Source organism: Oncorhynchus masou, chromosome 17 (genome assembly GCF_036934945.1).
Source record: "Oncorhynchus masou masou isolate Uvic2021 chromosome 17, UVic_Omas_1.1, whole genome shotgun sequence".
Classification (NCBI taxonomy): domain Eukaryota; kingdom Metazoa; phylum Chordata; class Actinopteri; order Salmoniformes; family Salmonidae; genus Oncorhynchus; species Oncorhynchus masou.
In genome coordinates this window covers 14,205,338-14,227,765 of record NC_088228.1, presented here as the reverse complement: position 1 = coordinate 14,227,765, position 22,428 = coordinate 14,205,338, and the positions used below count along the sequence as shown (strand labels likewise).

The window sequence follows — 22,428 nt, the reverse complement described above, 5'->3', positions numbered from 1 at the left end:
ACTGCAGCCCTCATCATCCACATACAACACCCGTTCTGCCAGTCACATTCTGTTAAAGGTCCCCAAAGCATACACATCCCTGGGTCGCTCCTCTTTTTAGTTCGGTGCAGCTAGCAACTGGAACGAGCTGCAAACACTCCAATTGTACAGTTTTATCTCAATCTCTTCATTCAAAGACTCAACCATGGACGCTCTTACTGACAGTTGTGGCTGATTTGCGTGATGTATTGTTGTCTCTCTACCTTCTTGCCCTTTGTGCTGTTGTCTGTGCCCAATAATGTTTGTACCATGTTTTGTGCTGCTACCATGTTGTGTTGCTACCATGCTATGTTGTTGTCTTAGGTAGTGTTGTCTCTCTTGTCATGATGTGTGTTTTGTCCTATATTAATATTTTAAACTGTATTTTTACACCCAGGCACCGTCCCTGCCGGAGGCCTTATGCCTTCTGGTAGGCCGTCACTGGAAATAAGAATTTGTTCTTAACTGACTTGCCTACTAGTTAAATAAAGGTTCAATTATTTTTTAAATCGGCGAGGACTAGGGAGTTTTTTTAGGATAAAAATAAACAGAATATAGCTATAAGCACAGGCAAAATCCTGGAGGAAAACCTGGTTCAGTTTGCTTTCCAACAGACACTGGGAGACAAATTCACCTTTCAGCAGGACAATAACCTACAACACAAGGCCAAATATACACAGGAGTTGCTTACCAAGACGACATTGAATGTTCCTTAGTTTTGACTTAAATCGTCTTGAAAATATTTGGTAAGACATGAAAATGTCTGTTTAACAATGATCAACAACCAACTTGACAGAGCTTGAAGAATGCAAATATTGTGCAATCCAGGTGTGCAAAACTCTTAGTGCCCGATTCCGACAGAGGAATTACACCTTTCTTATGCACCCCTTTCCTACACACTTCTCATTATTTAGCATTGACTTACCTTATGAAGGTGCGTAATGGGCTTCGCAGGTGTTTCCCTTGCGTGTGCTGAATAAAATGTAATTCAACTGCTGAAAACCCTCCTTGCTGGCCAACAGAATTTGTCATGTTTATTACATTTATCTTAAGCCATCCCTTTAAATACAGTGTACCTTCAATTAGAATTTTGTTGACAGATCAGAATACATTGAGAGAATGGGTTCAGAAAATAGGCATCAATGAAAGAAAGCCATCCAGTTATATGCATATTCATCTCCGTGTTAATACCAACTGGTAAATTTAAAAAATAACAAGATTATTTTGGCACATTTTAGGGTTAGGAAAGTATATACACTGCTCAGAAAAATAAAGGGAATACTAAAATAACACATCCTAGATCTGAATGAATGAAATATTCTTATTAAATACTTTTTTCTTTACATAGTTGAATGTGCTGACAACAAAATCACACAAAAATGATCAATGGAAATCAAATTTATCAACCCATGGAGGTCTGGATTTGGAGTCACACTCAAAATTAAAGTGGAAAACCACACTACAGGCTGATCCAACTTTGATGTAATGTCCTTAAAACAAGTCAAAATGAGGCTCCGTAGTGTGTGTGGCCTCCACGTGCCTGTATGACCTCCCTACAACGCCTGGGCATGCTCCTGATGAGATGGCGGATGGTCTCCTGAGGGATCTCCTCCCAGACCTGGACTAAAGCATCCGCTAACTCCTGGACAGTCTGTGGTGCAACGTGGCGTTGGTGGATGGAGCGAGACATGATGTCCCAGATGTGCTCAATTGGATTCAGGTCTGGGGAATGGTCGGGTCAGTCCATAGCATCAATGCCTTCCTCTTGCAGGAACTGCTGACACACTCCAGCCACATGAGGTCTAGCATTGTCTTGTATTAGGAGGAACCCAGGGCCAACCGCACCAGCATATGGTCTCACAATGGGTCTGATGATCTCATCTCGGTACCTAATGGCAGTCAGGCTACCTCTGGCGAGCACATGGAGGGCTGTGCGGCCCCCCAAAGAAATGCCACCCCACACCATGATTGACCCACCGCCAAACCGGTCATGCTAGAGGATGTTGCAGGCAGCAGAACGTTCTCCACGGTGTCTCCAGACTCTGTCACGTCTGTCACGTGCTCAGTGTGAACCTGCTTTCATCTGTGAAGAGCACAGGGCGCCGCCAGTGGCAGATTTGCCAATCTTGGTGTTCTCTGGCAAATGCCAAACGTCCTGCACGGTGTTGGGCTGTAAGCACAACCCCCACCTGTAGACGTCGGGCCCTCATACCACCCTCATGGAGTCTGTTTCTGACCGTTTGAGCAAACACATGCACATTTGTGGCCTGCTGGAGGTCATTTTGCAGGGCTCTGGCAGTGCTCCTCCTGCTCCTCCTTGCACAAAGGCGGAGGTAGCGGTCCTGCTGCTAGGTTGTTGCCCTCCTACGGCCTCCTCCACGTCTCCTGATGTACTGGCCTGTCTCCTGGTAGCGCCTCCATGCTCTGGACACTACGCTGACAGACACAGCAAACCTTGCCACAGCTCGCATTGATGTTCCATCCTGGATGAGCTGCACTACCTGAGCCACTTGTGTGGGTTGTAGACTCCGTCTCATGCTACCACTAGAGTGAAAGCACCGCCAGCATTCAAAAGTGACCAAAACATCAGCCAGGAAGCATAGGAACTGAGAAGTGGTCTGTGGTCACCCCCTGCAGAACCACTCCTTTATTGGGGGTCTTGCTAATTGCCTATAATTTCCACCTGTTGTCTATTCCATTTGCACAACAGCATGCGGAATTTATTGTCAATCAGTGTTGCTTCCTAAGTAGACAGTTTGATTTCACAGAAGTGTGATTGACTTGGAGTTACATTGTGTTGTTTAAGTGTTCCCTTAATTTTTTTGAGCAGTGTATATGAATCATTTAAAAAAATGTATGCACAAAATATACAGATTAATCACAAATAGTGGTTTAATTCATTCTGAAAATTGGCACATTGTTATTTAACCCACGGTGATGTTGGAAGATTAGTGTACATAGAATTATAATAGGGAGAATAATTATACAATAGTAGTCTATACCCTCTATTGCCTGCACTAACCATGGAACTGTGGGATGACACAGTCAAGTGTTGTTCCATGGGTCAGGATGAAACTAACGGCTTGGTCTGCGCTCTGCTCCATAAATATTACGTATCATTTTAATGTTATAAACTGTTACTAATGATCCTCAGCAACAACCACATGGCCGTGACAGCATTTACAGAGGAAATTAAGCAAGTTGGGCTATACCAACTGAAGGGAACTAACAGTAAATTGGCAGTTAAATGTGTTATTTGGCCTACTGACAGTCGATACTGATAGTGGCTAATATTTAACACGATAGAAATAGGAAATAGAGGAAGCTGGGGTAGCATATAATTAAGACATTCGAGAATGCCCATTGCTGTAAGTTAAAAGGCCATACAATTTAAATTCTGCGTAATGCCACAGCATTTCATAAAGTTCACTGTGGGAAAGTTGATATGCTTCAGTTTGCTGCCATATTACTGGTTTCACATCTGTCTCCACCGATTACAATATAAAATAGATCTAAAACACGTCATTTATATTTACAATTCCTTTATCCAAACAGATGACTCATTAACCGAACTCTTATCGTTATAAATTACAGTATATGGAGAATGCTGTCATTTCTATCGGAAAAATAAAGTTGATGCTTTTTCCACTTGAAACCGGCAGATTTGCTCAACATGGTTTCCTCTTGTTTAAAGGTGGTGGAATTATGAGGGAATTAAGTCAAAGTCAGAATACGGCGTATCTATTGACACCTCCGCCACAACTTAATTTATTTGATCTCCACCAAGAACGAATAGCAAGTGAATAGCGTGCTATTGTCGTGCTTAAATTCAAGGTAGGAATACACATAGAGAAAAGTGCCTAAAAATTGAATAACATTCCATTTACGCGCCCATAACTCGGGTAGGAATCAGGGCTTTTGAGACTTACCCAGAAAGACTCACAGGTGGAACCGCTGCCAGAGGGGATTCTAACATGTATTGATTCAGGGGTGTGAATACGTATGTAAATGAGATATTTCTGTAATTTTCAATTAATTTGCAAATATTTCTAAAAACATGTTTTCACTTTGCCATTATAGGTTAGTGTGTAGATGGATAAGATTTAAAAAAAATATATTTAATCCATTTTGAATTCAGACAAAATGTGGAATAAGTGAAGGGGTATGAATAGTTTCTCAACTTTGCACACAGGCTTGGGGCAATATTAATCTAATACTTTTTTTCTATTACGTCCCCATGAACTTGCAAAATATTGCCAAGTTGAACAACACTCTTCTATTACCTATTTCAGAAAGCTTGTAGTCCAGGGAAAAAAACATATTTGCATCAGTCTGCTCATTGTCTTTAATCACATTCCATATTTTGAAGCAGTTTCTGGCAAGACTAACTCTGCAAAATCATCTAAATAATCATTGCACAAATGACACTTCATGTGTACAGTACATCTGTGAGAGATTTTAAGAGTGCTGGGATCATTCATGGGCACAAATAATAATAGAATAAACTAAAATAATAAAACAATACAAATAATAAGCCTAACCATAATAATAATCATTACCATAATCATCATCCCACTTGAGACCACTGGTATTATCAGGGGAACTGAAAAGTTGTGCCAGAGACATTCTATTGAGCCCTATGCCATCCTCAGAACTGGAAGCAGTTCCTGTCTTCTATCATACAGAGCGGCGCCTGACAGGACTCAGTGCCAGTTGGTCTTGCACAGACAACAGTTCTTCCTGCCCACAGTTTCTCTTTGAGAGATGTCCATAGTGGTTTGATCATTAGTGTGCACAGGATAGCAAAATAGTTTTACTTCCTGTTGTTCCTCAAGCCAAAATGGCATTTAATGAAACTCTGGGCCTGTTTTTGAGACTTGAACTCAATTTTTTTTCCCCCATATTCCATCCAAGGATGGGTAGGGTATGGGTTGTACTTTATATGCCTCTTGAAAACTTCTGCTACGAGATCCTTTTTATTCATGTGCCAAACTCTGAAGCAGTTTCTGTCTGGTATCATACAGAGTGCTACCTGACAGGACTCACACTGCCAGTTGGTCTGGCTTTCCTTGCACAGACAACATTTCTTCCTGCCGCTAGATTTTCTTTGAGAGGAGTCAACAGTGGTAGGATCAATTATGGGTACAGGGTAGCATGGTCGCTTCACTTCCACCAATTCCTTCTCTTCTTCTGGTTGTTCTTCTTCCTCCTCCTCCTCCTCCTCCTCTGAAGACTCTTCTTCAGCCTCCTCCTGCTTACCAATGTCAGCAAGCTGCAGGCACAGCTGCTCCCTGAACTGCTTGTGGGTCATGGGCTTTTTCTTCTTCATCTGGGCCATGTCCTTCTGCAGGAGGAAGCTGTTCACCACAGCAATGTCTATAAAGTGGAAGAAGAAGGTCTTGTACCACTTCATGGTTTTGTGGGCCACACTGTAGCATTTGATTAGGGAATCAGACAGGTCCACACCCCCCATATACTTGTTGTACGGCTTGATTGCCTCTGGGACGGGTATGCACTGTGTTGTCCAGGATCCATTTTTGCTCTGTTTCCTGATTTTGACCTGCTCCCCTGCGAATGCCTTATGAATGGTGGTACACATGGTGACTGGTTGTGCGCCCATCCACTTGGTGAAGAGCAGCTCCCCATCACGGAGCCAGCGGATGGTTCCCTTCTCTGCTCGAGCAGGCATGCTGTTCTCTTGGATGCCCACACGGAGTTCACGTATGGTTCCGCATGCTCCCAATTTCTTTTTGTACAGGTCACGGAAGAAAGTTGTGCTGGTGAAGAAGTTATCAACATAAATGTGGTATCCTGTGCCCAAGTAAGGCACCTTCAACAGGTTCATGGCAACATCATAGCTCTCCCCTTTGCCTGAAGCAGATGGGTTTTTGGTCATAAAGACATTGAAGTCGCAGGTGTAGCCATTTCTTGAATCTGCTAAAACATACAGCTTGAATCCATACCTGTAGGACTTGGATTTAATGTATTGTTTGAGGCTGTGGCGGGCCTTGGAGTGCACCATGCGCTCATCAATGGAAAGGTTCTGGAATGGATGGTAGAAGGCCCTGCATGCATCCAAAATCTGGTCTTTTAGAGGTTTGATTCTCATGAGCCGATCATAGTCCGCAGTCCCCTTCTTCTTGTCGTTTTCCTCATCCTCTGCTGGGTCACTCATGTGCAGTGAATAGGTGATTGCCCGAAATCTTGTCATAGTCATGACTGTACAACAAAAAGGAAGGCAATATATTCTGTTTCGATTCCAGTAGTCTGATACAGTGTGTACATTCAGCAGACCCATATAGATTACAATGCTGAGGTATTTGTACATTTCCTCCACAGATACAGGTTTCCATGGTTCTTTGATTCCATGTTCTTGTCTTCTCTTGGCATTCTTGTTGGTGTTTGTGCAGAGTGTATCAACAACAGCATTACTGAAGAAGAGCTGGAAGAGCTCTAGAACAGTGTAGTTCTTTGAAGTGTCTAGCTGGGGTCCAGGAGTCCTAGCTGGTTCGAAAGGTAACCATTTATGCTCTTGGTCTGGTTCATCCTCAGTCCTCCACTTCCTCTCTGACCCACTGAAAAGAGGTGTGGCTGCATGAGCTCTGTTTTGGATTTGGCAGAGCTGGGTGTCCAGGGGGGAGAGGATGGAGGCCTGGCCTTCCTTTGCGGTGCTGCTTTGGGGCTAGAGGTGAGTTTTGTTCTTTTTGAAGCCCTGCTCTCGATTACTTCTGTATCAGGGGAAAGGTCTTCTCCATCTTCCTCACTTGACTCTGAAGCTTCAATCTTAGGGCGAGAGGAGATGCCCCTTACCCTGAGCCGTGTCCTAATTGGAGGAGAGTCATCTCCCCCTCTAGTCTCTGTAACTTCTGTTCCATTGGGAGGGGATTCTTCCCCCTCCATAGCCTCTGAAGGTTCTGTCAGATAAGGAAGGTCTTCATTCTCATCTCTGAAAAACAATTAATAAAATAGAATATGTTTTAGGTGGTGCCATACATATAAACAGCATCATTGTGACAATCTGGTTTCTATCAACTTACTTAGAGAAAGGTTGGGTTTGTTGATAAAATTACATATTTATGCAAATAATACTGAATGGAGAGCTTGACAGTCCTTAAGGCCAATATGATAGATTTTCTAACCCGTTTAATATTGTTTGTTTACAAATACATTTTATACAGTTTAACTAAGCCCATGAGACATTAGTGTTATTTTTCAAGAATCAATAGGTATACACTACCGGTCAAAAGTTTTAGAACACCTATTCAAGGGTTTTTCTTTATTGTTTACATTGTAGAATAATAGTGAATACATCAAAACTATGAAATAACACATATGGAATCATGCGGTAAAAAGTGTTAAACAATTATTTTAGATTCTTCAAAGTAGCCACCCTTTGTCTTGATGACAGCTTTGCACTCTCTTGACATTCTCTCAACCAGCTTCACCTGGAATGCTTTTCCAAAGGTCTTGGAGTTCCCACATATCTTGAGCACTTGTTGGCTGCTTATCCTTCACTCTGCGGTCCAACTCATCCCAAACCATCTCAATTTGGTTGAAGTCGGGGGATTGTGGAGGCCAGGTCATCTGATGCAGCACTCCATAAATCTCCTTCTTGGTAAAAAAAAAATAGCCCCTACATAGCCTGGAGGTGTGTTGGGTCATTGTCCTGTTGAAAAACAAACCAGATGGGATGGCGTATTACTGCAGAATACTGTGTTAGCCATGCTGGGTTAAGTGTGCCTTGAATTCTAAATAAATCACAGACAGTGTCACCAGTAAAGCACCCCCACACCATAACACCTCCTCTATGCTTTACGGTGGGAAATACACATGCAGAGATCATCTGTTCACCCACCCTGCGTCTCACGAAAAACACAGCAGTTGGAACCAAAAATCTCCAATTTGAACTCTAGACCAAAGGGCAAATTTCCACCGGTCTAATGTCCATTGCTCTGGTTTCTTGGCCCAAGCAAGTCTCTTCTTATTATTGGTGTCCTTTGGTAGTGGTTTCTTTGCAGAAATTCGACCATGAACGCCTGATTCATGCAGTCTCCTCTGAACAGTTGATGTTGAGATGTGTCTGTTACTTGAACTCTGAAGCATTTATTTGGGCTGCAATCTGAGGTAAAGTTAATTGCCGATTTCTGAGGCTGGTAACTCTAATGAACTTATACTCTGCAGCAGAGGTAACTCTGCATGTTCCTTTCCTGTGGCGGTCCTCATGAGAGCCAGTTTCATCATAGCGCTTGATGGTTTTTGAGACTGCACTTTAAGAAACTTTCAAAGTTCTTGAAATTTTCCATATTGACTGACCTTCATGTCTTAAAGTAATGATGGACTGTCATTTCTCTTTGCTTATTTATGCTGTTCTTTCCATAATATGGACTTGGTCTTTTACCAAATAGGGCAATATTCTGTATACCACCCCTACCTTGTCACAACACAACTGATTGGCTCAAACACATTAAGGAAAGAAATTCCACAAATGTACTTTTAACAAGGCACACCTGTTAATTGAAATGTATTCCTGGTGACTACCTCATGAAGTTGGTTGAGAGAATGCCAAGAGTGTGCAAAGCTGTCATCAAGGCAAAGGGTGGCTTGTTGAAGTATCTAAAATATATTTTGATTTGTTTTAACACTTTTTGGTTACTATATGATTCCATGTGTTATTTCATAGTTTTGACATCTTCACTATTATTCCACAATGTAGAAAAAAATAAAGAACAACCCTTGAATTTGTGGGTGTTCTAAAACGTTTGACTGGTAGTGTATATAATTAACAAACTATAAATATCACACTGGGTGTGGTCATTTCAATAAATAAAAATGCAAATTACTCAATATCAATGTGTAAAATGGGTGTTAGAACGTTAAAGATATTTAAGCAAACAATACTGAGTGGATGCTTAAATTAAAATGCTATCCACTCTGAATAATGTAATAGTTCAACTCACAGGTCCAAAAGTCGATCCAACTCCTCTTCAAAGATGGAATCTAGAAATGAATCGTTGCTGCCACATGCCTGAAATTCTCCATCAGAATTCATTTTTCCAGCTTCCTTTCCATTATCATCTTGAACAACGCTGTTGTTCTCAAGTTGCATTGCCTTCTTCCTGGAAGGCATTTCAGACAAAAACAATGGAAATTAATTCACACAATTTAAGTGGGAGCCCAAGACTGGAGCACAGAGAAAACAATTGATCATATGATGCATGTTCTCAACTCATTTACTGTGTGTGCCATATTTCTAAATGCCAGTAGATTGATCAACATCAAATGTGGAGAAGGGGAGCAAAGACTGGAGTCATACCAGATTTGTAGCTTGCATCAATAGGAGTCAAGGTGCAGACAAAAATCACAAGAAAGTCAAGAAATATAGGTGTGACTCTTGCTCACAGGACCACCCTATGAAGGTTAAATGGAATGTATTTCATCAGTAAGGTGTATTAAAAAAGATCCATCTGCATTTAATAGTGAGGCTGTGACTCACTATCTTTCTTGCTGTTTTGTGCAATCGTTGATAAAAATCAGCTTTTTCTCTGTTTGTGATAAAGGACTTTCATAAATAGTAATGCAGAACCATTAATTTGCATTAGAACACATTTTTGCATTATGTGACGTAATGGTTTTACATGGTCATTTTTTGTAATACGTGTTCTTTGGAGAAGTATTTTGACATGATTGCAATTTATATTAAAGTACTTCAGGCATACTACCTCTTATCGCATTCAGAGAGGGAGCGTTTGTCCTGCACCTCCTCCAGCTCCATCTTGGCTGTTTGTCCACTGATTCTGCCTGAAGCCAAAACACATGATCGCAGCCATAACGTCATTCTACCAAACCCATATGGTTCCACAGCAGCACTTCGGCCTTTCAGTTATATATGCTTAATATTTACGTGTCTAACAGGTTACATAACCCAAACACCATCCCAAATTCTTACTAGATATGCATCTCTGTTATTACCTCTCTCTTCCGCCGTTGCTCAACACAGAGTTCGCACAACAACGCAACCAAAAACAACATATAGCACATACACTCCAGCTAACAATTCTACTTCTTCTTTTTTGGTATTTTGACTGTCAGCAAACAGATGTAATAGGTGCATGCCGCCACCTGCTGTATTGCCTATGTATCAGCCTACTATTCGGAGGTATGAATTCATAGAGTACAGCAGTATGAGTCACAACACCCATAAAACCTAGCGGTCAAACAAGGAAATTGTTCCATTGAGGACTATGTTTTGTGTAGACTTACCCTTGCGTGACGTTTTGATAACCAACTAAATCTCTCTAGGACAAGGTGATTTTTTTATCAGTATATTCGCCTGAATTTACCCCGACAAAAATGAAACGCTAGTTAGGCTATCATAAAGAACTACAAATGCCATGATGATCTGGACGAGACTGATGAATCGAGACAAAGGTAAGAATCTCTGGATTAACTATCTAACGTTAGCTACATTTTGTAATTAATAAATTGGCTTCATTTCTTTAAATTGGCAATTCTGTGAACTGCCTTGTGCACGTTTTAAATTGACACTATCTGTTATGAAGGTGTCAGCTAGGGATGGAGGGCAGGAGCTCGCAGGGATTTGTAGTGTTGCATTATGTCTTTGATACTAATTAGCACTTTCGATTTGTAGAGTAAGTAGATAAAAGTCACCTTGTCCGAGAGAGATTTACATGATTATTAACGTCATGCCAGGGTAAGCTATTAAAAAAAACACAGCCCTTATTTGAAGTGTTTCTAAAATTCCCTATGAGAACAACGAATGGTGGAAAAACGATTGGAACCATTTTGGTTCACTAGGTTTTATCGGTATTATGACACCTCCACTGTGGGGGGGCTCTATTACACGTTGTAATCCATAGATAAATAAATGCCCTACCAACTAACCCTGGATCCATTAAAAATTCACTACTATTCCACTACTTTGGCCCTATCTGATCCTACTCCAGGCCAGCAGCCTGTGAGGACGGAACACTATAGTTCAAAACATCATGTAACTCTTCTGCAGTAAAATCTTGTACACCAAAGTACTTCTCTGCAGCTGCCACCACAACATCTATCCTCTGTGATTTATGTTCCATTCCTGCGGTACAATTGACAACCATGGCCATGAATGCCAAAAAGCACATTTTGTTTATCACTCTCTATTGGCCTTGTCCTACTCTTAGAATCCCTCACCCTGGATCTATCTTCCTCTCTTCACTGCCTTAGCATTCGAACACCTTCTGTACTACTCTGATCCGGGCAACCTCAAACAGCCTTTCTCTCACCGGACACCTCTGATCTCCAGCACCATGGGTACCCCCACAGTTTACACGTACAACTTTTTCCACTGATACTAAACATTCCTTTGTCTCATGTCCTCCTGCACACTTCTCACATCTAGGAATCTCTCTCCTACACACTGCTGCCACATGACCATAAGATTGACACCTAAAACACCGTAATGGGTTCGGGAAAAAAGCTCTCACGGGATAACTGACACATCCTATATTGACTTTATCTGGTAAAGACATACATCAAAGTGTAGTAGCCACGCTCTCCACCGGTCTGCGTCACACCAAACGGCGGGCGTCAAAGACACCGGGAAACTTCAGCTGACCTTCCTCAACACTTAACTTCACTCCAGTTATCACTCCTTTCAACGGCACCGTGCTCTGGAGAGGAAAGCAAGTCACAGTACTTCTCCCCAATCGCGTGGTGGGGAGCGCACGCTCCTACTGGACAGCAGAAATGCAAAAAATCTCCATGATTCCGCTTCAAGTCACTTTCACCGACCCAACATTCCCCAACCTCTTCTCCACATATGGATCTGCCAGGTGTTAAGGATCCATTGTCTCCAGACATTTCACTCACTGGGCCAGAATAGCTCTTCCAAAGGTTCTGTGTGATCCATATTAACTCAAAACATGTTCCACTTTTTTCCTGTACGCGGTCCATGCTGCCGCCCCCCCCCAACATCTTCCAGCGACCATACTGCCATCATCTTCTGCTTAATCAGATCTTCCAGAAGGCATGTGCATTCCCCCATTCCATATTATTTACTTATATGTTCCACTTTTCAAATTTTTGTTGAACATTGCAGATTGAAATAACATGAATAGAGCCGATGTGATTCCTTATTCTATATGTCAGAGAGGCATGTTTGTGCTACATAGCCTATTTCTATCTGAATGTTCCAAAGTGTTGCGTCCTGCTGAACAGGGGTGTAATCATTAGTCCAAAGAGTTGCATCGAAAATTAAGGTTTTCATGTAGTTCCCTCCCTGTTTTGTTCCATTTGCTTTCGTTTAAGATAACATTTTGCAACAGAATCTGTGTAATGAATACATCCCAGTTCTTTGGGGTCGAAGAAAGCTGTAAAAACAGTCAATGTGTGTGTCTTTTATGGCCTTTGTATTATCTGTAATTTGTTGTTCTTGTTTTGTTTGTATACTGGTCTTTTGTGGTGTGCAAATAACCTTGGCATGACCCTGGACAACACCTTGTTGTTCTCTGCAAACATCAAAGCAGTGAACCGCTCCTGCAGGTTGATGCTCTACAACATCCGTAGAGTACAACCCTACCTCACACGGGAAGCGGTGCAGGTCCTAATCCAGGCACTTGTCATCTCCCGTCTGGACTATTGCAACTCGCTGTTGGCTGTGCTCCCTGCTTGTGCCATCAATTTCATTTTTAGTTTTAGTTTAATTTAACCTTTATTCAACTAGGCAAATCAAATCCCTGCAATTTATCCAGAACGCTGCAACCCGCCAGGTTTTCAACCCTCCCAAGTTCTCCCATATCACCCCGCTACTCCTACTGGCTTCCAGTCTAAGCTCGCATCCACTACAAGACCATGGTGCTTGCCTACAAAGCAGCAAGAGGAATTGCCCCTCTCTCTCTTGAGGCTATGTTCAAACCCTACACCCCAACCCATGCACTCTGTTCTGCAACCTTTGGTCTTTTGGCCCTTCCACTTCTATGGGAGGGCAGGTCCCACTCAGCCCGGTACAAGCTCTTCACTGTCCTGGCACCCCAATGGTAGAACAAGCTGAAGCTAGGACAGCAGGATCCCAGCCATCTTCCCAAAAGCACCTGAAACCTTACCTCTTCAAAGAGTATCTTAAATCATCCTCACTTTACTTTGATATGATGGTTATGATATCAATATTTACACATAAAGGGGTTTCCACCACCATTTCTTGTATAATCAAAAAGATTTGGTATGGGTCCTCAGATCATCAAAAGGTTTTACAGCTGCAGCATCGACAGCATCCTGAATGGTTGCATCACTGCCTGGTATGGCAACTGCTCGGCCCCCGACCGCAAGGCACTACAGAGGGTAGTGCGTACGGCCCAGTACATACCAGGCTGTCTCAGAGGAAGGCCCTAAAAATTGTCAGACTCCAGCCACCCTAGTCTTAGACTCTCTGCTACCGCATGGCAAACGGTACCGGAGCACCATGTGTACGTCCAAGAGGCTTTTTAACAGCTTCTACCCCCAAGACATAAGACTACGGAACATCCAATCAAATGGCTACCCAGACTTTGCATCTACGCTGCTGCTACTCTTATCTATGCATAGTTACTTTAAAAACTCTACATAGAAGTAATATGTACATGTATCTCGAACCGGTGCCCCAGCACATTGACTCTGTACCGGTACCCCTTGTATATAGCCTCGCTATGGTTATTTTACTGCTGCTCTTTAATTATTTGTTACTTTTATCTCTTACTATTTTAGGTATTAAGCATTCCACTGTTGTATTCGGCGAATGTGTCAAATAAAATCTGATTTGATTTAATACATTTTACCGACACAATGATCCCACCATGTTGAATGAACAAATTATCTCTTGCCATTTATAAAATTGTACCTGTTTCACAGCTGTCATTATTTGTTTTATACGGTATGCCTTTACTGGGATAAACTGTGGATAGAAACATGGTTTATGATTGTGAATCAGCTGGGCTTTTTTTTTTCCCAACTATGTTGTGTGGTTTAAGATGGTTCATATGATTTCACCAAACTGGAGGAAAATCGACTTTAAATTCTTAAGTGTATGACTGACAACAGTTGATAATCATAAACATTTATAATAAATTATAAAATAACCTTAAACAGTGCAAGGGCAGACATTTAACTTTTGGGGATTTCCACCCTCCTTTTCCGATTTGATCTAGTAAGTATACAACCATTATTCTTCCCTAATAAATCAGACTTCAATACCAATTATTGGTATACAGTCAAACAAAGCACTGCAAAATCAGAGACTTTTTACAAGCCAGAATGTTGAATAAAATTACATTTGAATTTACTCTGGGTTGTTGGTGCGGTTGATCCTTCAGCTGCTCAAAATTTGAGACTAAATATCCACAGGAAAGTATTGTTTACCTGACTTTTCAGTGTCGGTACTGAAATATAAATGTCTATCACTTGGCACATGTGCAAAACCATGTAAATACCTATTAGTATGCACACATGGTGTACATGTACCTTCGTCTTGTGCACGTGCCTTCGGTCATGAGTAAACACATCTTGATCGCCACACACACAGATCCGCGTTTTGAAGTTGGGTTAGTAATATTTTACTGTGTGTACTTTGTCTCATTTCAACCAGGTGAAGAACTAATACCGTTGTTTTTCTATGTAAATGTGCATAGTTGCCTACACAATTGAAGGCATGGCCGTTTCGTGACTACCCTTACTTGTTCATTACATTGAGCCATTGGACTTTAGCCTTGACGCAAATACCCTGACGCTGCCCCAATTTTCTAAATGCAAATGTGAACCAGCAGAAGATGAAAAAAATGATAAGGAAAAAGAGTCCAGTCTCGAGGACACATATTGAGGGTCTTGGTGTTTGATACATTTGTACTCGGTCTTGACTAGGTCTCAGACAGTGAGGACTCGTAATTTCTTCCCAAGACCAGCAAAGTAAAAAAACTAATCAGCTTCCATTCGGTCAGCGCATAAAACCGTTTCGCCTGGCCAAATATATTCACATGCGCGCTGCACACAGCCTAGTTTCAGCGGAATATCATAGGCAGGCAGCATATCAACTGTGTGTGCAGCTCTCAGCTGGTTTTTGCATGGAGCAGCTCATAGAAGAATGACGTCGGTAGCCGATTGGGTAGGAAACACGTTTCAACTTACCATATCCATCAGTAAATGCTAACTAAGGCAACAATGGGTATGCAAACCAGGTATTGAAAAAGTTTAGTCCGAAATGTTGGTTAGTAAACTATTTGTGTTTGCACCAGGGGCGTGGACATGGATGGGCCTGTTGGACAGAGGCCCACCCACTGGGGAGCCAGGCCCTGACAGGCCCACCCAATCAGATTGATGTTGTTTAAGCATTGTTGTGGACTTCTTAGACCATCACATTTTTGTCCATTTAAAAAAAGTGTGATTTTGAGAGTGAAAATCTGATCAATATAGGAAAACAGAGTGCCTTTCTTTAGCTGTGTGGGCCATTTGGGAACTTTTTGGCAAAATTAGAGTATACCCACTTCTCCAGGCACCACTACACCCCTGCATAGGGCCGATGGAAAGACAGCAGTCACACACAGCATGATGTTAAAGGATAAGCAGTCCATAACTCTGACATAATAATCCAGTAAGTAGGTCCTAATCATAAGAATACAAAAACACAACCATTAAGCATTTCCCAATCGAAATGTACAACTATTACTTCCCATTGCAACAAAACATTTCACATTTAACACACACAATAACCAGTGACCTAAAGTTTTAAATTGGAAGTGACAGCGTTTTAACTACTTTACAGAAACAAACCATATCAGTCAAAAATATTAAATCTGCAGTTTATGCTACAAAACCAACGTTATAAGAGGTTGTAATAATAGGTTCTATGATGTACACTAAGGCATAGATGGATGCAGTTCAATGCATGACTGATATAATTCACCAAAACATTTCTTGGTAGTCCAAAAAGTGTCTGCATCCATTTGGGATGCACTGTTACGGTTTCAATGATTCAATATTCTGGACAAAAACGGATGAATGTAACAAAGGCTGGGAATGTTAATACAATCAAACTAGCCAGGGCAATGATTACAAGTCAGTCATAACGTGGCGAATATGCTAGCGTATCTATTTATGTAGCAAGCTAAAAACACAGAGCCTAACATTTAGCTAGATTAATTGCTAGGAGGATGTCATGCCATTGGAGTGGGTGAGTGACTAACTTTTTTTCCCTCTCATCATTTTTCATTGGCTATACACATTTTAGCTAGCAAGAACTTGAATGAATGTTATACAGTTAACACATCTCCAGCGTTTGCAAATTCACTCTGGCTATCTCCTCCGATTTCACACTATTCTCGTCTGAGTGCTAGAGGACAAAACAACTGATTAATTAACGAACGTGCAACACCTGTTGAATATGACCGGTATTCGTAAATGTAGGTAGTGGTTCCGGCGCCGACAGAGATGGCCGCCTCGCTTCGCGTTCCTAGGAAACTATGCAGTTTTTTGTTTTTTTACGTGTTATTTCTTACATTAGTACCCCAGGTCATCTTAGGTTTCATTACATACAGTCGAGAAGAACTACTGTATATAAGATCAGCGTCAACTCACCATCAGTACGACCAAGAATATGTTTTTCGCGACGCGGATCCTGTGTTCTGCCTTACAAACAGGACAACGGAATGGATCGCATGCAGCGACCCAAAAAAACAACTCCGAAAAAGAGGGAAACGTGGCGGTCTTCTGGTCAGACTACGGAGACGGGCACATCGTGCCCCACTTCCTAGCATTCTTCTTGCCAATGTCCAGTCTCTTGAGGGTAGCATTCCAGAGGGACATCAGAGACTGTAACGTTCTGTGCTTCACGGAAACATGGCTCACTGGAGAGACGCTATCCGAAGCGGTGCAGCCAACGGGTTTCTCCACGCATCGCGCAGACAGAAACAAACACCTTTCTGGTAAGAAGAGGGGTGGGGGTGTATGCCTTATGGCTAACGAGGCATGGTACGATGAAAGAAACATACAGGAACTCAAATCCTTCTGTTCACCTGATTTAGATTTCCTGATGTAAATATATCACTAGCCACTTTAAACAATGCTACCTTGAATAATGTAGGGTAAGTAACATTATATATCTCATATGCATACGTATATACTGTACTCTATATCATCGACTGCATCCTTATGTAATACATGTATCACTAGCCACTTTAACTATGCCACTTTGTTTACATACTCATCTCATATGTATATACTGTACTCGATACCATCTACTGTATCTTGCCTATGCTGCTCTGTACCATCACTCATTCATATATCCTTATGTACATATTCTTTATCCCCTTACACTGTGTATAAGACAGTAGTTTAGGAATTGTTAGTTAGATTACTTGTTGGTTATTACTGCATTGTCGGAACTAGAAGCACAAGCATTTCGCTACACTCGCATTAACATCTGCTAACCATGTGTATGTGACAAATAACATTTGATTTGATTTTGATTTGATTTAGGCAAAAAAAGAAAGTTAGTTGACGTTTCCATAAGTTTTTCTAAAAACTGTCCCACTCATTAAGTCCAAATGTGATTTGTTGATTCCACTGTCACTCCAAAATGTTGCCCTAATACAGTTGAATGGCTGATGCCTTTATCTAGCTTCTGATGGTCTAGCCAATGGCTGACTTAGCTAGATTTATCTCACCAGAGACCAGTTGGATAAGGGTGGGGGGGGGGGTGGGGCACCCTCAAATCAAACAGTTATCCGCACTAGTAATGGAAATTCCAGTTCTTTGCAGTGAGCCGGTTCTTTTGGCTCCCAAACGGCTCTTTAAAAAATACATTTTTTCAAGTCAAACAGTTTGCGATAGTTTGACTATGATTGGTGTTAAAACAATTGTAATTAAATTATTCAATGAAATCTTACTCTACCTTAACCACAATTTATTTAAAAATGCATTGGTCTGTTATGAAGAAGAATGCTATTAAACATTTGCATTTAAGCATTTAAAGTATTACTTTTTAATGTATATAAACAAAGTGCATATAAATCTAACCATTCAAAATGAACACAATCTGAACAGCATAATAGAATATTGCACCATATGAAAAAATATAAATAACAATGTGCAAAACTACAGCATCCCACTTAAAACATTAAACTGTTCCCTCTTTTCTCTCTCTTTGTTGCCATGTTATAACCAGCAGCACACAGCAATGCTGACCATATTTTGCTTTTATGAGAGATTTGCGTTCAGAAATGCAAGCTGCCTCACTTTCGAGGGGCTGATGCGGTTTATTCTCTCAGTAATTATTTGTCCCGTTTTCGTGAAGACCCTCTTAGAGGGAACGGATGTGGCCACTATGCAGAGTCTCCCTGTCATAACTTTAGCAAGCCGTGGGTAGACAGACGCCTTGTTCTTCCACCAGCTCAGAGGATCTGCAGATCTTTGGAGGGGCTCCTCCAAATAGGATCGGACCTCCATTATGGCATCTGCTGAGGGATTCCTTCGTGCTGCATCCCCAGTTGCTCTCTCGTCAAACAGCATCCAAAAGCAGATGTTTGTGGCAGTTCTGCTGGTGCTTCTGCTCCATCTGTAACAGTATAACTTTAGACCGTCCCCTCGCCCATACCCGGGCGCGAACCAGGGACCCTGACCCTCTGCACACATCAACAACAGTCACCCAGGAAGCATTGTTACCGATTGCTCCACAAAAGCCGCGGCCCTTGCAGAGCAAGGGGAACTACTACTTCAAGGTCTCAGAGCAAGTGACGTCACTGATTGAAACTATTTAGCGCGCACCGCGAACTAAGCTAGCCGTTTCACATCCGTTACACATCCATCCATCTTTTTCCTGTTACCCTGGTGCCTGAACCAGCTGACTGCTGGGGCTGTCCCTCCCTGTTGCTGAGGTTATTTTAAGAGCCTCATTAATCGCTCTGACATCCCTGAAGGCTAACTTCTTAAACCTGGGGTTAAGTGCAGAAGTTTCTGATAGTACGTGATTTATAATCCATTCTGTGGATCTTTCTGTCCATTGATGAACATGGGGTGTCTATCAACTCTGTCACATGTCCTGTGGTTACATTTGCTTCTCTCTGGCGGGTGGCTGGGATTCGCTGCAGACCCTGACACAGGAGTATCATTTTTGAGGCTGTCACATAGCTGAAACGAGAGAACAGTAACTTATTAGTTCAGGTTCATGTTTTGTCTACTAATACTACATTCTCATCTACTGCTCATATACATATATAATACTGGATTAAATAATGATGTAGTAATAACTGCTTACTGTACCTCTCTCCACTGATCTCCACAGTGACCTGCTCAAAGGTTTCCAGGACTCTACCCCCCCCCCCCCTCCCATTCCTCTTGGGTCAGAGCATCAACAGGTGCAATGACAATGGCCAGGGTAGAGATGATGGCATCCTTTGACTCAAGAAACTGCTTCAACATATAAAATGTTGAATTCCACCTTGTAGTGCAGTCTTGTTTAGGCCTCAGCTCAGGCATCCCCATCTGGCGTTGTGTAGACTTTAGTTTTTCAGCACCTACTGTGCTTGTGTGGGCAAGACATGGATGATGGGACCATTTTAACATTTTCATGGCTTTGGTTATGTTATCTGCATTGTTGCTAACACAACAGACCACTTTTCCATCTACTTGCCATTCTCTGGCCACTGTCAACAGTTCCTCTGCCAAGTTCTCTGAGGTGTGTCTGTTGCTGAACTCAAAGCAGTCCAGAAGACAGCTAGACATCGCAAAATCTTCAATGAAGTGACATGTAACCGACATGTAAGAAGTGGTTACCCTTGATGTCCAGCAGTCAGTGGTAAGGCAAACTGCAGTAGCTTTTTGGACTCTTTCCCACACTGAAGCCTGTGTGCTCTCGTACATTTGTGGAATAAGTGATTTTGAAAGGGTTTTCCTGCTTGGAATTGTGTACATTGGATTTAGACTATTGCTATAATTTTGAAAACCTCTGTCCTCCACGAAATCGGTGGCAATCATTTTAGCCAATGCAATATCAATTTGGCCTTGTTTTGCTACAGACAGACTTTGGCATACTGGTCCATAGAAGACTGCGTTGCTGTGGGTCATGGAGTAGGCCTACTTGACTGAGTGGCTACATCTCCACGTGTGGAGGTGCTGGCTCCACCACTATCACTAGCAGGCCCGCTAGTTTCTCGAAACTCCGCTACAGCTAGCTTTAGAGTTGGGTGCACAGTTCGCATATGCCGTTGTAGGTTGTGAGTAGAACCAACTTTATGAGATTTTGTTTTGGCAAATCCTACACTGTGCTCCGACATTACCTACATTATTAAAATGCATCCAAATGCTACTGTGCCTCCGACTCATTTTCCAGCTGTTGTTTTCACAGCTGTCCTTCCTCTCTCTCCTCGGCTGCTAAGTGTGTAACTGAGTTGGCTCAGCCCTCCCTCACGCATCTTTGGTTCATTGGTTGACACTGCATGTCTAACAGGAACAACAGGTGAGGTTGTTAGTCTGAGCAGACAGTCAGAATGAATGTGTGTGTGCTTGAGCATTTAGGCCTATATTATTATTATTATTATTATTATTTATTTTTTAATTTGTTCTGATATGCGAGCCGGCTCCCAACGTTCACCTACAAGAGCTCTTAGAGCCGACTCATTCTCAAACGACCCATCACTCATCTGCACGCCACCATGTCATTGTCAACAAGGCAGCATGATGGAGGATTCTGGAACATACAAGGCTTTTCCATTAGATTTGTGATTACGCCACATGCTTGACATAATGTGGCACTTTGTTTTGAGCACTTTGCAGTCCTCTCAAGCGGGCCACCCGGCTCACTCCTGGGAAGCTGTCCGGTTACAAGTCACTACATACAAACATACTAAATCATTAATACATATTATATATATTATATGTCATATTTAAAATAGTATGTAGTACAAAGGAATGCCTACTGGCGTCCCCTAGTTTCCTGCAGATACTTCTGAAGATAAGACAAGCGAGTTGATTTTGAAGGTTGGGATGTATGCCTACTAATCAAATCAAATTGTTTTTGTCACATGCGCTGAATACAACAGACATTTGCAGTGAAATGCTTACTTACAAGCCCGATGCATAGATAATAAACAGAGTAGCAGCAGCGTAAAAGAGGGGGCAATGCAAATAGTCTGGGTAGCCATTTGATTATCTGTTCAGGAGTCTTATGGCTTGGAGGTAGAAGCTGTGAGGAAGCTTTTTGGACCTAGACCTGGCGCTCCGGTACCGTTGTTGCCTTGCGGTAGCAGAGAGAACAGTCTTTGACTAGGATGGCTGAAGTCTTGGACAATTTTTAGGTTCTTCCTCTGACACCACCTGGTATAGAGGTCCTGGATGGCAGGAAGCTTGGCCCCAGTGATGTACTGGGCCGTACGCATTACCCTCTGTACTACACTCCCACTTGAACAGGAACAATTTAAATATAATATATGCTCTTTTAGCCATCCAATTCTATAGCAATCAACTGGTCGATCTCCAAGCTATTCCTAATCTATCACCAAACATCTTTGAAAAAACAACAACTATAAAGCCTTGTGTTCCTATTTTTTTAAACTTGTTTGGCGCTGTTGGCAGTAGGTGTACTTGATTCAGCAGCTCTCGCGCTGGGAAGGCAAAGTGTTCCCATTTTGAACCATTTCATGTGTCTGAAGGTAGTACCACAGATAGAACAATGAGACAGATATTTCACAGGATGTAAATGTGAAGCATCCACTTAGTGTTTTCACTCACTACCAAATATGGTAGCGAGAGGAAGCAGTAGAAGATGGGTTTTGAACATTTTGCACATTTTCTCATCAATTAAATATTTTCTCAATAGTTTTATTTTCCCAAAACTTGAATCTTATGAACAGAGTGGACTAAGGTTTGTAGATGTTACCCGTTGCAAAAGTTTTTAAAAATCACATTGTTTAGGAGTGCAAAGGCAAATTTATTTATTGCACATGCGCACTTAAGAGGCATTCCCTAACAGAAATACGCAGATGTCTGCTAGAACGCGCCAATAGGATCTTACTAGCTCGTGCTTGGCTCTGTTCACCTCCTTGCTTGTTCTGCTTACTAGGACTCATTTGTTCCTATTGGAAACGACAGGCTGTGGGCTATCTTTGTTTGGTAGAGAATGCAGGCCCGGAGCGCAAATGAAGTGCACCTACAGGCCTACCGCTGGCCAATCCGATACCTCAGATCACCATGTCTGCAGTTTCTTTGCATCATAGTGTTAAAAAAAGCCTCAAATGTACAAGCAAAGTTGATGAGTTTAAAATCATCACTATAATATTATGCTCACTGAGCTGTACCACACAAGTAATGTACCAAATTATCTATTACCAGTGTGATCATATACCTGTAACTTCTAAATGGTCTGAGATATGCAGTTATAATGTATTCGGCCTA

At 41.9% G+C, this 22,428-nt stretch overlaps 1 protein-coding gene across 3 annotated transcripts; it reads right to left on the bottom strand.

Moving 5' to 3' along the window:
* Positions 1-4,349: 4,349 nt before the first annotated feature.
* On the bottom strand, positions 4,350-10,092 carry LOC135558545 (piggyBac transposable element-derived protein 4-like). 3 transcript variants are annotated; one of them, XM_064992419.1, is made up of 6 exons: positions 9,988-10,092; positions 9,738-9,816; positions 9,332-9,426; positions 8,976-9,134; positions 7,464-7,684; positions 4,350-6,964 (listed from the first exon to the last, which is right to left on the bottom strand). In XM_064992419.1, exon 6 carries the CDS (start codon positions 6,344-6,346, stop codon positions 4,832-4,834), a length of 1,515 nt encoding a protein of 504 aa, XP_064848491.1. In that variant the 5' UTR covers positions 6,347-6,964; positions 7,464-7,684; positions 8,976-9,134; positions 9,332-9,426; positions 9,738-9,816; positions 9,988-10,092; the 3' UTR covers positions 4,350-4,831. The 3 variants fall into 3 exon arrangements, with proteins under 3 accessions (XP_064848491.1, XP_064848492.1, XP_064848493.1); XM_064992420.1 differs by lacking the exon at positions 7,464-7,684; XM_064992421.1 differs by lacking the exon at positions 9,332-9,426.
* Between the last annotated feature and the right edge of the window lie 12,336 nt (positions 10,093-22,428).

What these genes read in the sequence shown, in the direction of transcription:
- LOC135558545 (XM_064992419.1), bottom strand. Translation starts at nt 6,346, where the DNA reads ATGTACAAATACCTCAGCATTGTAATCTATATGGGTCTGCTGAATGTA.